At 38.7% G+C, this 12678-nt stretch overlaps 1 protein-coding gene and 3 long non-coding RNA genes across 5 annotated transcripts; 1 reads left to right on the top strand and 3 right to left on the bottom strand.

Moving 5' to 3' along the window:
• Nucleotides 1-1541: 1541 nt before the first annotated feature.
• Nucleotides 1542-2382, bottom strand: LOC114824077 (uncharacterized). The gene is made up of 2 exons (XR_011578908.1): nucleotides 2199-2382; nucleotides 1542-2094 (listed from the first exon to the last, which is right to left on the bottom strand). It is a non-coding gene; the product is annotated as an uncharacterized lncRNA (long non-coding RNA).
• LOC114824078 (uncharacterized) lies at nucleotides 2077-2578 on the top strand. Its single transcript, XR_003772334.2, has 2 exons — nucleotides 2077-2217; nucleotides 2335-2578. It is a non-coding gene; the product is annotated as an uncharacterized lncRNA (long non-coding RNA).
• A 1861-nt stretch (nucleotides 2579-4439) lies between these two features.
• Nucleotides 4440-5250, bottom strand: LOC139194142 (uncharacterized). Its single transcript, XR_011578909.1, has 2 exons — nucleotides 4826-5250; nucleotides 4440-4746 (listed from the first exon to the last, which is right to left on the bottom strand). It is a non-coding gene; the product is annotated as an uncharacterized lncRNA (long non-coding RNA).
• A 1752-nt stretch (nucleotides 5251-7002) lies between these two features.
• Nucleotides 7003-12651, bottom strand: LOC114824075 (uncharacterized). 2 transcript variants are annotated; one of them, XM_029100390.2, is made up of 15 exons: nucleotides 11703-12256; nucleotides 11538-11610; nucleotides 11405-11426; nucleotides 11238-11316; nucleotides 11075-11107; nucleotides 10485-10633; nucleotides 10117-10273; nucleotides 9630-9870; nucleotides 9183-9424; nucleotides 8738-9001; nucleotides 8526-8636; nucleotides 8108-8332; nucleotides 7818-8021; nucleotides 7549-7725; nucleotides 7003-7460 (listed from the first exon to the last, which is right to left on the bottom strand). In XM_029100390.2, the coding sequence occupies exons 1-15, from the start codon at nucleotides 12027-12029 to the stop codon at nucleotides 7251-7253; spliced, it is 2514 nt and encodes an 837-aa protein (XP_028956223.2). In that variant the 5' UTR covers nucleotides 12030-12256; the 3' UTR covers nucleotides 7003-7250. The 2 variants fall into 2 exon arrangements, with proteins under 2 accessions (XP_028956223.2, XP_070674612.1); XM_070818511.1 differs by lacking the exon at nucleotides 11405-11426 and having other exon boundaries at nucleotides 11238-11338; nucleotides 11703-12651.
• Between the last annotated feature and the right edge of the window lie 27 nt (nucleotides 12652-12678).

The following is a 12678-nucleotide window of genomic DNA, read 5'->3' as shown; positions in this document are numbered from 1 at the left end:
AAACCTTTTTAAGTTGCCGAAAGCCGAGCATAGTAACGCAAGCTTATGATCCAATGTGGAGGCAATACAGGTTGGGTGTGGAAGTAGTTGGTGAGAGGTAATACATCGACCCTATGCCAGGCGGATGGCACGATAAACCTATACGAAAGTTATGGCTTACCGTGTTGTCGATGAGGCACAATAAGCTTATGCGAAAGTTATGGCTTACTCCATGCACACTGCACCAATGTATAAACTGTCCATTAGCTTGTACAACAAAATTGAATTGTTCTAGAATTCAAGCTTCGTCCATAACATGATCTCGGTACATGAATAAACGATATGTTACATTTTATCTTTTATACAAGCGATAATGTGAAGGGAGAGTCAAGTACATGATCTCGGTACATGAATAAACGCTCTTAACCATTTGAGCTAATGGTTCCTTTAAAATTTGATCACTACTTTAACTCTGTCTGACGATGATGGTGGCCACTATATTGACATTGTCATCGAAATGGGAACATCATAAATTCATGAATTTTTCAATCATATGTTATTTCTTTTATACAAACGATGTTCTACTTTAACCTAATTTAAAATGTGAGAACAGAAATTCGAACTCTAGTGCATTGAGAAATCCATTCGCTTTGGACAATATCGTAGGTGATTCAAACTCGATTGTATTGTGGGAACTTTGGTTGCAAGAATTGGTAAACATTGACTTTGACTTGTGTATTTATTTGTAATAAAACAAAACAAAGAAATTTAAGAGGAAGAAAAAAAAATATATGCATAAATACCACATCGGAAAAGCATGTACAAGCTTCATGCTTTATATAACCAAATTATGGGAGTTAGATTGTTGAGCTTAGTAACGCAAGCTTACGATCCAATGTGGGGGCAATAAAGGTGGGATGCGGAAGTTGTTAAGGCGGCCTAAGAAAAGAGGTGCAACCGTAAGTACGACTAGTTCCGGTAAGAGAACGTTTGAAGAAGTTTTTGATCCGGTCTTGTTTGATAAATGTATTGGGACTGAAGTCAATCCGATCATGATAGATAACACAAGTTCCACAAAATTCTTAAACTCGCTACATATAACGGACTAATACTCTCTTTTTTGAGTTGAATGTGCATGTACTTTAAACTGAATATTTTACAATTTTTTTATACTCATTTCCAAGCATGTATGAGTTCATAATTATGACCATGTGTCCCACGTGGATGAGACGTATACAAGTGACATACTTAATATATAAAATTGTTAGAAGTTGGTCACTCGAATTCGACATGTTAAGCTAACGGGTCACCTGAATCCGACCCGTTAGCTTAATGGGTCACCCGTTTCACCTGTTAACAATTATTATTAAGGAAAATTAATGATAAGGGCTTGAAAACTTTAAATGTTAACAAAAAACCATGTAAGAACTTTATTTAATGGTTAGGACAAGGCCCAACATTAAACTAGTCCAATTAAAATGGCCCAAACAACAAATTTCCGATTTTGCCCCGACAGCAGTCTTGACTCTTGTCCGTTTATCATCTTTGTTGCTTTCTTCTCTGCTATTCCCTGCCTCCATAACCTCAAATCCCTCATCTCCTTTCATCACCAACAGGAGCCGTAAAGCATGAGAGACTGCAGCTGGGAGAGTCGCAGCGGCTCCTGCAGAAAATGAACTTAGTAACCCGGCAATTAATCCTTGCACGTGAAACAGAGGGAGGACGATAACCGTCGAGTCCGACTCAGTGAGTTTGTAGACCGATTTGATGTTCTGGACCGAGGAGGCCAAATTGAGTTGCGTCAAGGGGACTCCCTTGGGCCGGCTCGTGGTCCTCGACGTGTGGAGGAAGAGCACCACGTCGGAGGGGTCGTTGATGAGTTGCGAGACCGAGTCGGGGCTCCCCTCGGCGGCGGAAGAGAGAGTGACGTGGCTGGCGACGGCAGACAGGTTGGCGGTCACGTGAGGGATGTTAAGCTTGGAAGCAGCCGCTTGGGCCGCATGAATCGGTTCTTCCGGCATGATCAGGAGCTTCGATTCCTATTCGGAAAGGTAGAACTCGAACTCATCCACCGTGTACGCCGCATCAAATCACTGCCAAAAACATCACAACAAACTACAGAAAAGACAAAAAAAAAACTGTCAGAATTTTTTTATCTAATTTAAAAACTTGTTTGTTTGCGGAGAAAACGGTGGAAAATAAAACGATGCGATGTGTACCTCGGCGGTGTTGGGGAAGGTGAGTGCTTTGTGCAATTCAGGTCCTTTAATGCCATCATGTGTTTGATCTGCATGATTTTGGGGAGTTCTGATCATTTTATTAAATGGGTTATTTTTTTATGAATGTGTATTGCAGAGCAGAAGAAGCAGAAATTTTCTGAGATTAAAATTGGACTGGATGATGCCGAAGCTTTGGTAATATGTTGTACAACATACAAATTTCACTTGTTTTTGCTTTTTCTGGAAAGCTTCATGGTTTATATACTTTCCTTGTTTGTTTATGTGAATGAGTGATGTGATTTCTTTTGGGGGCTTACCGGGTAGTTTCTCGTTTAAGTGTTTGAAACAGAAACTGTTGACTATTTGAACTACCTTTGCTACTGGCTATGACAAATTGATATGAAAACGGAACCAAAATTGTGAATCCAAACCAAAATAACTTACACTATTTTTGGAAGGAACAAAATAAACACTATTTCTATAACTACAACAAAATAACTATACTATTTATGAAATTGAACCAAAATAATTCACACTATTTATGAAACTAGACCAAAATAACCCACACTATTTATGAAACTATACCAAAATAACCCACATTATTGATGATACTATAGCAAAATAACCCACACTATTTATGAAACTATACCAAAATAACCCACACTATTTATGAAACTAGACCAATATAATCCACACTATTTATGATACTATAGCAAAATAACCCACACTATTTATGAAACTATAGCAAAATAACCCACACTATTTTTGAAACTAGACCAAAATTATATCATAATTTGCCATGATCATAATTAAGGGAAATTTTAGTTACATATATATGTTCTTGTTCTAGATTTGAGTTGGAGCATGAGACTAGAGAAGAAGCAGAAGAAAAGTAAATAGTCGGTGTTCAACTTTAATAAATAGTCAGTGTTCAGTTTAATAAATAGTGATAATATCAGTGTTTAGTTTAAGAATTAGTGATAATACCCGAGTTCAGTTCTAGAAATAGTTTATGGTCAATTTAAGAAATAGTGGTAGTATCACAGTCCAATTTATGAAATAGTTAATATTTAATTTAAGAAATAGTCAAAATTCAGTTTACGAAATGATCAATATTCAATTTATGAAATAGTAATAGTACCAGTGTTCAATTTAAGAAATAATGATAATACACATGTTCAATTCTAAAAATAGTGGGTGTTCAGTTTAAGAAATAGTCAGTGTTCAGTTTAAGAAATAGTCGGTTCAGTTTACGAAATAGTCAATGTTCAATTTATGAAATAGTCAATATTCAGTTTAAGAAATAGTGATAGTACCAGTATTCAGTTTAAGAAATAATGATAATAGTCGTGTTCAGTTATATAAATAGTCAGTGTTCAGTTTAAGAAATAATCAATGTTTAATTTAAGAAATAATGATAGTACTAGTGTTCAGTTTGAGAAATAGTTAGTTCAATTTAAGAAATAGTCAATGTTCAGTTTACGAAATAGTCAATGTTTAGTTTATGAAATAGTCAGTATTCAGTTTAAGAAATAGTGATAGTACCAATGTTTAGTTTAAGAAATAATGATAATCCTCGTGTTCAATTATAGAAATAGGATGGGAGAAATTTTTCTAGGAGCTAGTAACACATTTCACCTGGTGTTCCCAACCCAGTAACATATGACACCTTGAATATCATATTTAAATCCTTAAATCTTATTCTCCAAACTATAAATAAAACTAAATTAACAAAAAAATAAATAAATAAAAAACAAACAAACAACCCAAATTCTGGAACCTTTCGCCCCACCCAAACCTCACCCATTCATCCCTTCCCGTCACCTCTCTGTTACCCCCCTCTCTCTCTCTCTCTCTCTCTCTCTCTCTCTCTCTCTCACGCTGGAGAAGAACACGGGAAGGCCAACCACTGCTGAGAAGAAATAGTGATAGGTACATGTAAGCAAGCAGCCGGCGCTCTGAAAGTAGCAAAACCAGAGGGAGAGAGAAACAAATTCAAAGCTGTCACCAAATCATTACGATGTTCAACCCAGCTACTGCCAAATGTTGGCATAACCGATGATGCTCCTTCTCCGGATGCACTCCCCGGACATTCCATATGCTTTTGCGAATGGTCCTTGAGGATGCAAACTGCAGGCCTTATCAAAAGTACCCTCAGATGAGGTTCTTTTAGCACTGGGCACCAAATTCTTAACCATGTACATAATCATATTTGAAAAGGATCTTGTTGAATTAAAAACATTCAAAAACAGCAGAACCTCCATAATTTTACTCTTACGGGTAATTCAACAAATTGGGTTTCGCATTGATCATAAATACACTAAATTTCATACCAATTTGAAATCTACACAACAAACAATTACAGATTATAGTTTCCTATGAAACAATAAGCATCTTACATCACTACAACAACTAAAACGCATTAAAATTGATAATATCATGAATTCGAACAACGAAAAAGGAAATCGAATTCGGTTACCTTGTACTTGCCAACCTCTTCGCTGACTTCCTTCAAATCACCCTTTGTGAAAATCAGACCAACGTTGCTCTAAATCCCAAAAACAACAAATCAGAAAACCAACTAATACAAACAAATCAGCAACCACAAATAGAGCCAAAGAACGTACCACAGAGAGGGACGAGGTTGAGGTAGGCACTATTGCCCGTCTTCTCCGCATGGATCCTGACAGACCTTTTCATCATCGTGTTCTTCCCCTTCAGAACGACGGAGTCTCCGTGCAGTCTCTCGTAGAGGTTCTGGAGCTGCTTGGAGCCGACGTTGTCGGGGGCGACAATGAGGACCTGGCCATACTCGTCGAGGAGGGAACAGAGCTTGGAATCGTAGGCGATCTTCTAGTTGGCCTTGGAGGTTTTCTACTGTTAGGGGTACTTTTGGAAACTTAATTTTATCCATGTTGAGCTCTCTAATCCAGCCCGCGTAGAATTTGAAAGCCCTGTCCTCATGGTTAATTTTGAGGTGCTTTTAGTTAAAGAAAACTATAGAGTGGTTTTTGGTTAAAATATTCTGGATCCAAGTCCTTTTTATTAAAGCATTATTATTATTATTTTGCATACAATTTATTTTTTTTTGTTAAGACTTTACTGAAATTACTAAAACATCATCAACTAACGGGTGTTAACGGATGCTAATGGGTTGATCCAAAGTGACCCGTTATTTAACGGGTTGTTAACGGGTGAATCCGTTAACAACCCGACCCGTTAAGCATCCATCCAAATACTAATATTAACGGGTCGGGTCCAAGATGTCAGGTCTAATAGTCCCTCATTCTGAGGGTGGGGAAGACTCATAGAGGCATTTCAGTCTCTCTTTGACTACCATTGTGCGATTCACCAACACCAATAATAGAAAGAGTACTTATATCCTTCTTGTTCTAAAAAATAAGTCCCACATCGACGAAGCATAGACATTAAGGTGGAACTTGGAACGGCGGTTGAGTCGCACAAGCTGTGGCTCGTGCTTGGTGGCTTGAGATGGTTGAGTTTGGGTTCAATAGGCCCTTTGTGTTTGGTTCAGTCATTTTTAAAACTCCTTCAAACGAATCCAGAATTAAGTATCAAATTCATTATTTATAACATGATTCAAGTGGCAATAATTAATCTATCGTATAAACAGAGGGAATTGTTATTCGCACTCCAAAAATCTTATTTTGCACTCTAAACTTTCTATAATTAGAAAGAAAATTACATTTATGAGGAGTGTAAAATGAGATTTTTGGAGTGCTAATAACAGTTGCCTAAACAAATTGCTTTAGTGAATTTCAATTAGCTAATTTAAGCAATTTCCAAATTATCCTTATAACACGAAACACAATCATCCAATTGACAAAATTTAAAACAAAAAGAGAAAGTTGAAATTGAAGAAAACCACCGAAATTAATTTTGTTTTCTTCATTCATCATTGAATCATGATACAAATTTCAATAAAAATCAATAAATCTTGGAAATCCACTTTTCCTTGGTACACACGCAACAACCGAGGCACTTGCTCAACATTTCTACCCACAAACATCTCCAAGAACTGCTTCTCCGCCGGAAAAAATCACACTCGCCAAGCTCAAATTCTCTTTTACCAACCCCTTCCCCGCCAGCACTTTGAAAACCGAACGCTCCAAACTCAGTCACATAACCGTCGCGCATTTCGCAATGGCGGCCGAGGACCACCCCATCTTGTTCACCAAAAAAACAATCGTCTGATTCGTCTCCATTATCTTCTTCTCCGATTTCGTCATGCACAAGGGATTGGACATGAAAGCAGAGAGGATCTCATCCTCTGACCAACCACATTTCCTGTAGGCCTCTTGGTTTCGTTCCAAGATCGACTTTTACCGGACCTCACCCGCACCGCCTGCACAAATCGCCGGCTCTAATCCGAAATCTTTCACCTCAGCAACAATCCCACTGAACGATTCTGGCTTCTTTTTTTTATTTTTTTGATCAAAATGTTGGGGTAATGCGCAAGCAACCGAGCAATGGAGGATTCCGGCATCCCAATATCTCTCAAAAGATCGATATTTGGCACCACATTTTTCGACAGATTTTCGAGGAAGATCCACGGCTTGTGCTTCAGAATACTAATCACTCTCTGATCAGAAATCTAAGAATCAATAGAATGTCCGTCTATCCATGAATATCTATTCTATAGTGCCCATAACTTTTAATTTGGTTATTTTCCTTTAATTTCGTTCACAAAATTAATTTAGTATTTTCACCGTCTTTTGATTGAGGAAGAGATTTGTTTCATGAAAGAAAGAAACAAGAAACAATGTACATAATGGAACACAAATCAGCACAACTATTTCCTCAAACTTTTATTCGTAACACACTTTCGTCATATCAAACACGTCCGACATAATATTCTATGTACTTTTGCTTTTTGCACAACATATTTTCCAGACCATAAATACCTATTAAGTCTCCAGCACGTACGACTCCATGTCTCTGCTGCATGCTCTACCCTGCACCATCGCAAATGGGGACGAATGTCGTACTTAATACATAGTTTCCTCCGTTGAAATTGTACTCCGTTTACGGTCACGCAGAAGGGGAGGGGGATGATTTTCCGGAGAGCAACGCCTCGAGGGATCCGGGGTCTGTCACAGGAGCACTGCAAGTGAAGTTTTGGCAGACAAGAGCAACCACTTTGTCCGCAGCAAAATGATTCTTTGCCATCAGAGCAATGTTGCTATTGTTGCTTTCCCAAAATTGCATTTCTTCTGAATTGGCTGGATCGATGTGAATAACCTGCCATTTCGGATATCACATAAGACTTGGGTACAGAGCGGAAGGAAATGACGAAGCTGTGAACTCGAAATAAAAACCCCAAACTCACTGTTTTGTTTGTGTCGTATGATGCATGTGCGGCGGCAAGCATGTTTTCGAACTCTGCAGAATGCTTCCGGCCAACCAAGACAACTTGCTTTCGGGAAGGAACAGCGAGCATGTCTGCTGCACAACACATCAAAGGTACTGCCATCGCCATGTCTTTTAATCTCGTCTCGAAAACAGCCTGTTGAAAAAGAGAATGAGAAAATTAGCAGTAGTTGAGACACACTCCCCAGATAAGATATAAAAGCACATTTTGGGTTAAGCAACTCGTACAAGAACATGATCGGCATCCCTCCTGTAATGATCAGACTTGTTTCCAGCTATCATGGATGCCAATCTTACAAGATTGATCACAGAAACCGAGTTTCCAGAGGGTTCAGCCCCATCGTGATCTTCCTTCACACGAAGTAGAATATTGGGGTCTTCCCCTGGTGTATTAAAATAGCCGCCTCCCTCTCTATCAAGAAATAATTCATCCTGGAAAATCGCCAGTAAACTAGCATCAATACACAGAAGAAAGAGAATAGATACTAAACGTCAAAATTCCATATATCATTTCTTGCCTGGGTGTCTTGCAGTTCAGTTGCCCAAATTAGCCAGGTAGTTTGACCACCAAATTCGTAAAGATCCAACAACCCCGATATGAGAAAAGCATAATCATCTAAAAATCCAGGTGCTTTAGATGGACCATTCCTAAAGCTGTGCTGTAGTCGATGAGTTTGCTCGTCGTAAAGCTTTCTCCTGATAAAAGTTGCAGCCCTCTCTGCAACCTGCATGTACTCCTTTGGCTGATATTTTTGGAATGTAATAAAACATAATAGTCAGTAAAATGTGAGTAAGGAGAACAAAATTTATAAATTGTACAAATAAATAGATAGATAAATTATCAGTAAAATATAGGTTACGGAAAAAAAATAAAAAAATTCACAAATTCTAAGCTACTGGTACCCACAGATGAACTCAAAGATGGTATAAACTTACATCAGAGCCGACCACAGGAAAGTTAAATTTGATCCCATCAGGTTCATTCTTGAGAATTTTAGAAGCCCTTGCAAAAGCTGAGATAGCCAGTCCATTCCATGACACAATTACCTACAAGGCACCTGATCTATCAATTTGTGCTCGAAAATATACGCCAAAACTTATTAGGTGGGTTCTACCGCAATTTTATGCATTGGGTTAAGAGTGAACACCTTATCATCTAAATGTGGTCTTGGTCGAGTAGATCGTACTTCAAAAAGCTTTTTCCTGCTCTGGCCCAGAATATCAAGGTATTTCTCAACAGGCATGGCAAATTTTGGTGCCAATTCAGACGGGCTTTTTCTCTCAATCAGCACATTCGTTCCCTTGAATTCATTGTGAGGATCACTCATTCTAGAAAGGTCACAGTTTCCCGAAGGCTTTATATAATAATGGTTCTTAAAAAGAGTAGCATCCTCTCCAAGTATGTCTTCAACCTAAATAGAAACAAAACGTTAACTTATGGAGGGAAAAAGAATATTGTAATCAATGAATACAAAATGGTGTCGGATATCTCATACGAAAGCATACTCTACTTCAAGCTCCTCAATGAACTTGAAAAGTTAGAATCAACAAATCTAAAGAGTAAACTTAAGGCTGAGACAATGAGGGGGAGACCTCTTTTTTAGTCCAAACATAGAAGGCTCCTTCCTTTTTTCTTGTAGCACCTTCAGATTCAGCACTGTCAGCATCTTCCGCTGAATAGATTTCGCCTTCCGGTCCAATCATTTCTCTCCTCAGATAATCAAGAACATCCCGTGCAACACATGAATAGAAGACATCTTTGGTAATAGAAAAAGCTTCTAAATAGACATTGGCAATCTGCCCTTGATCATATAACATCTTCTCAAAGTGCGGGACTGCAATAAACAGAACTGGTTCAACAATCTGTTGCAGAAATAATCAATATATAGAAAGAACAGAGGAGTTGGGGGCAAAGCATGGTGACTATAAAGAACGGTATGAGACAGCCATTTGATTGAACAAATAGTTCAGTATCTGAGCATGCCGTAACAGTTAAGACACATGAATATTGATGGAAATGATTTCTTAAGAAAAACTGACCATGCCAGCACTCATCCACGCTATATCTGTGGAAGCCACCTCCAATATGATCGTGGACGCCCCCTTTTGCCATGCATTGCAAGGTGAAGAAAACCATTTTCAGATTTTTATTTGCCTCACCCAACTTCCCAGTTTCCTCCAACTTCTTTGAGTAATAAAGCATGAGCTGAACCTCAACTGGTCTAGGAAACTTTGGGGCGGATCCGAACCCACCATACTTTTCATCATAGCTTCCGGAAAGCTATAAACAGATTAAACAGGAGGATGAGGAAAAAGAAGGAAATATTGTGCTGCCTTCTGATAAGTTTAATGAAAATTGGTCATATTTGTGCACAGATATGTAATGAACTTAATCTTCTTTTCTGAAATACCCTTGCATAAAATAAAAAAGGGAAGGGAGGCCGAATTTTCAGCAGATGGTATACTTGCAAATCCAAAACCCATAAACACAAAAAAAGTTCTTAATGTAAACTGTAAAGACACCTACTTGCTCAGCACATAGACGCAATGCAATCTGTGGAAGCCCATCTGGCAATTTATTAGAACTAGCACTTGACGACAATGCTTCTGACAGCTGTTCAATCGCAAATGCTCCACTTTTAACAAGCACATCCCTCTTACTATCCCAAGCATCTTTCACCTTTCTGAAACAAAAAAGGCATACACAATAAATGAGCAAGGGAAGCCAAAATAAAAAATAGCAATAAGCGTTCAGGTAATGTGCAGCGTCCAGCTCAACAAGCACTTGTAACTTCAGTGTTTTCGCCAACCAAGAGAATCATTGGAATAGACGGGGTGAGAAGGCCGAAGAGGGATGGTGATAAGTTAATGTCTCAGAGATCAACGTCTCCTCACCTAAGTATAGTCTTAAATCCTGGTCTTCCAAACTTATCGTCTGGGGGAAAGTAAGTTCCACCCATCAAAGGTTTCAAATCAGGTGAAAGGAAGACACTCAGCGGCCAACCTCCACCACCATACAGAGCCTGTACATAGGTCATGTATACCTGTAAAAGTGAAAAAAATAATAATAATAATAATCATCAGCACATCATCATGACGCCAAAATAACCAGTGGAAAATTGTTATTATTATTTTCTTAAAGTACATCCTTGCAAACTAGAACCATTTGAGGTGAAAATGTGGGCACTGGATTCAGAATTCAAATATATTTCCTTTCTTCTTTAAGATTTGGGCTAGGAAAGATCTCGACCTATAACAAAGTCTAGCCTGAATGTTATCCGCCTTAAGAAAACGTACCCTTCCCCTGTAAATATATATAGAATTCAGAAGCACATTAAGATACTCAACCTCATGCCAGTGGCAACCTCTAATGTAGTTGAAAATAGCATAACTTGAGACGCACTGACGTGCGAAAGTAAAAAAGCATTCCAGACACATTATAAAGCTTCAGTAACTTCACAGGTGTGTTACAATGTAAGGCTCACCTTATCAACATCTGGTCTTTCCTCCCGGTCCACCTGCAGTAATGATATGTTAGAAAAAATGGAACACAGCTAAAATACTTCAAAAAAGTAGAAAACAAGAAAGTTCTCTCATAAAATTGATGTAATTACTCGATTTGGAAATGAGCAAACAAATTAGACACACCTTGATACTAACAAACCAATCGTTCAGCAATTTCGCAACGCCTTCATCCTCGAAAGACTCGACCTCCATAACATGACACCTTATTCACAGTCCAACACAAACTAATTAGTCCTCATTCACTAGAATATTAAAATTAAACTTCCCAAAAATCGAACAAGAAATCTCACCAATGACACGTGCTGTATCCGACTTGCATACAAAACCAACGCAGTTGCAACGATCAAACGAATCACATATCAGCTGACTGCCAAATTCCGATACTTGCAAAGAGAAAACAAAACATGGGTAGAATAAAATTACTTGATAAGAAGATGGGAACGTCCCTCTTTCGAGCTTCGGCGAAAGCTTCTTCTCCCCACGGATACCAATCCACCTGGTAAAACGCAGTCAAGTTTCAATCTTTTAGCTCGCAGAGCAATCCAAACACCAAAGAACAGAAAACCCAGTTCGGAAATTCAGACTTACCGGGTTGTGGGCGTGTTGCAGAAGGTAGGGGCTGTGCTCGGCGGCGAGGCGATTGGAGTGCTTGTGAGACGGGGCAGCCGGGTTGCTCGAAGTTTGCTCGGCCATGGCGAGGAGCTTGGAGGCGGAGAAGGGTCGGCGGGGAATCAGTGAGGAAAGGGCGGGAAAGTGAGTGGAGGGAGATTGGGGCGGTGGTGATGGAGGAGAGGAGAGCTGTTTGGTTGGATGAGAGAGGAAGCGGCGGAGAGAGAGGCGTTTGAGCATAGAATTGTGGAGAAGCAGAGAGGAGTGAGAGAGAGAAGAAGAGAAGAGTGCAGAAGTTGGTGCCATGTGTGGAGACGGGGTGAAGAGGCAGAAGGAGCCATGTGGAGCTTGGGCTTGTTTGACGGCTGGAGGTTGACGGTGTACAAACAGGTGGCCCAGTTTTGAGCTTTCAACAAGGCTATCTACTGCCCTTCGTTTGTGGTACTATTGGGTAAGTCGGTAACCGTATGTTGGAGTTGCTTTTAAAAAACAGGGAATTTCTTTTAAAATTCCCGTTATTGTTCATTTTAACGAAAAATCATATTTTTACACTGAAAAATCAAGTCTGATACTATTCACTTTACCCTTTATTTTGTTCTTATAGTTAAAACTCAAAGTTTTCAAGCCCTTTTCATTAGTTTTCCTTTTAAAATAACCGAAAGCGTTTTTTATGAACCTTGAGGTACATTTTGGAAAAGGCACATAACAAGGCCTTGAGGTACAGTTTGTCCGCCTATTTATTTGCACTTGAATTCCTCACAACCTTTACATTTTATTTCTTGAAAGTTTTAACAAAACATTCCCGATACTATTCATTTTTAACGAAAAACCAAATTTTTACCTTTTCCTGATATTATTCCCTACTCTTTATTTGTCATTTTTTCATTTTAAATTAAAATTTTTTTGAACTTTTCGTTAGTTTTCCTTTATTTTTTCCTTTGTTGGCATTTTTGTT

Source organism: Malus domestica, chromosome 03 (assembly GCF_042453785.1).
Source record: "Malus domestica chromosome 03, GDT2T_hap1".
In the NCBI taxonomy this organism is placed as follows: Eukaryota; Viridiplantae; Streptophyta; class Magnoliopsida; order Rosales; family Rosaceae; genus Malus; species Malus domestica.
This window is presented reverse-complemented; position numbering and strand designations above follow the sequence as displayed.

Coding starts and splice junctions, on each gene's coding strand:
- LOC114824075 (XM_029100390.2), bottom strand. CDS start 12,029: ATGGCACCAACTTCTGCACTCTTCTCTTCTTCTCTCTCTCACTCCTCT. Junction 10,634..11,074: donor AAAGACCAGATGTTGATAAG/GTGAGCCTTACA, acceptor TCACTTTTACAG/GTATACATGACCTATGTACA. Junction 8,637..8,737: donor GACCACATTTAGATGATAAG/GTGTTCACTCTT, acceptor GGTGCCTTGTAG/GTAATTGTGTCATGGAATGG.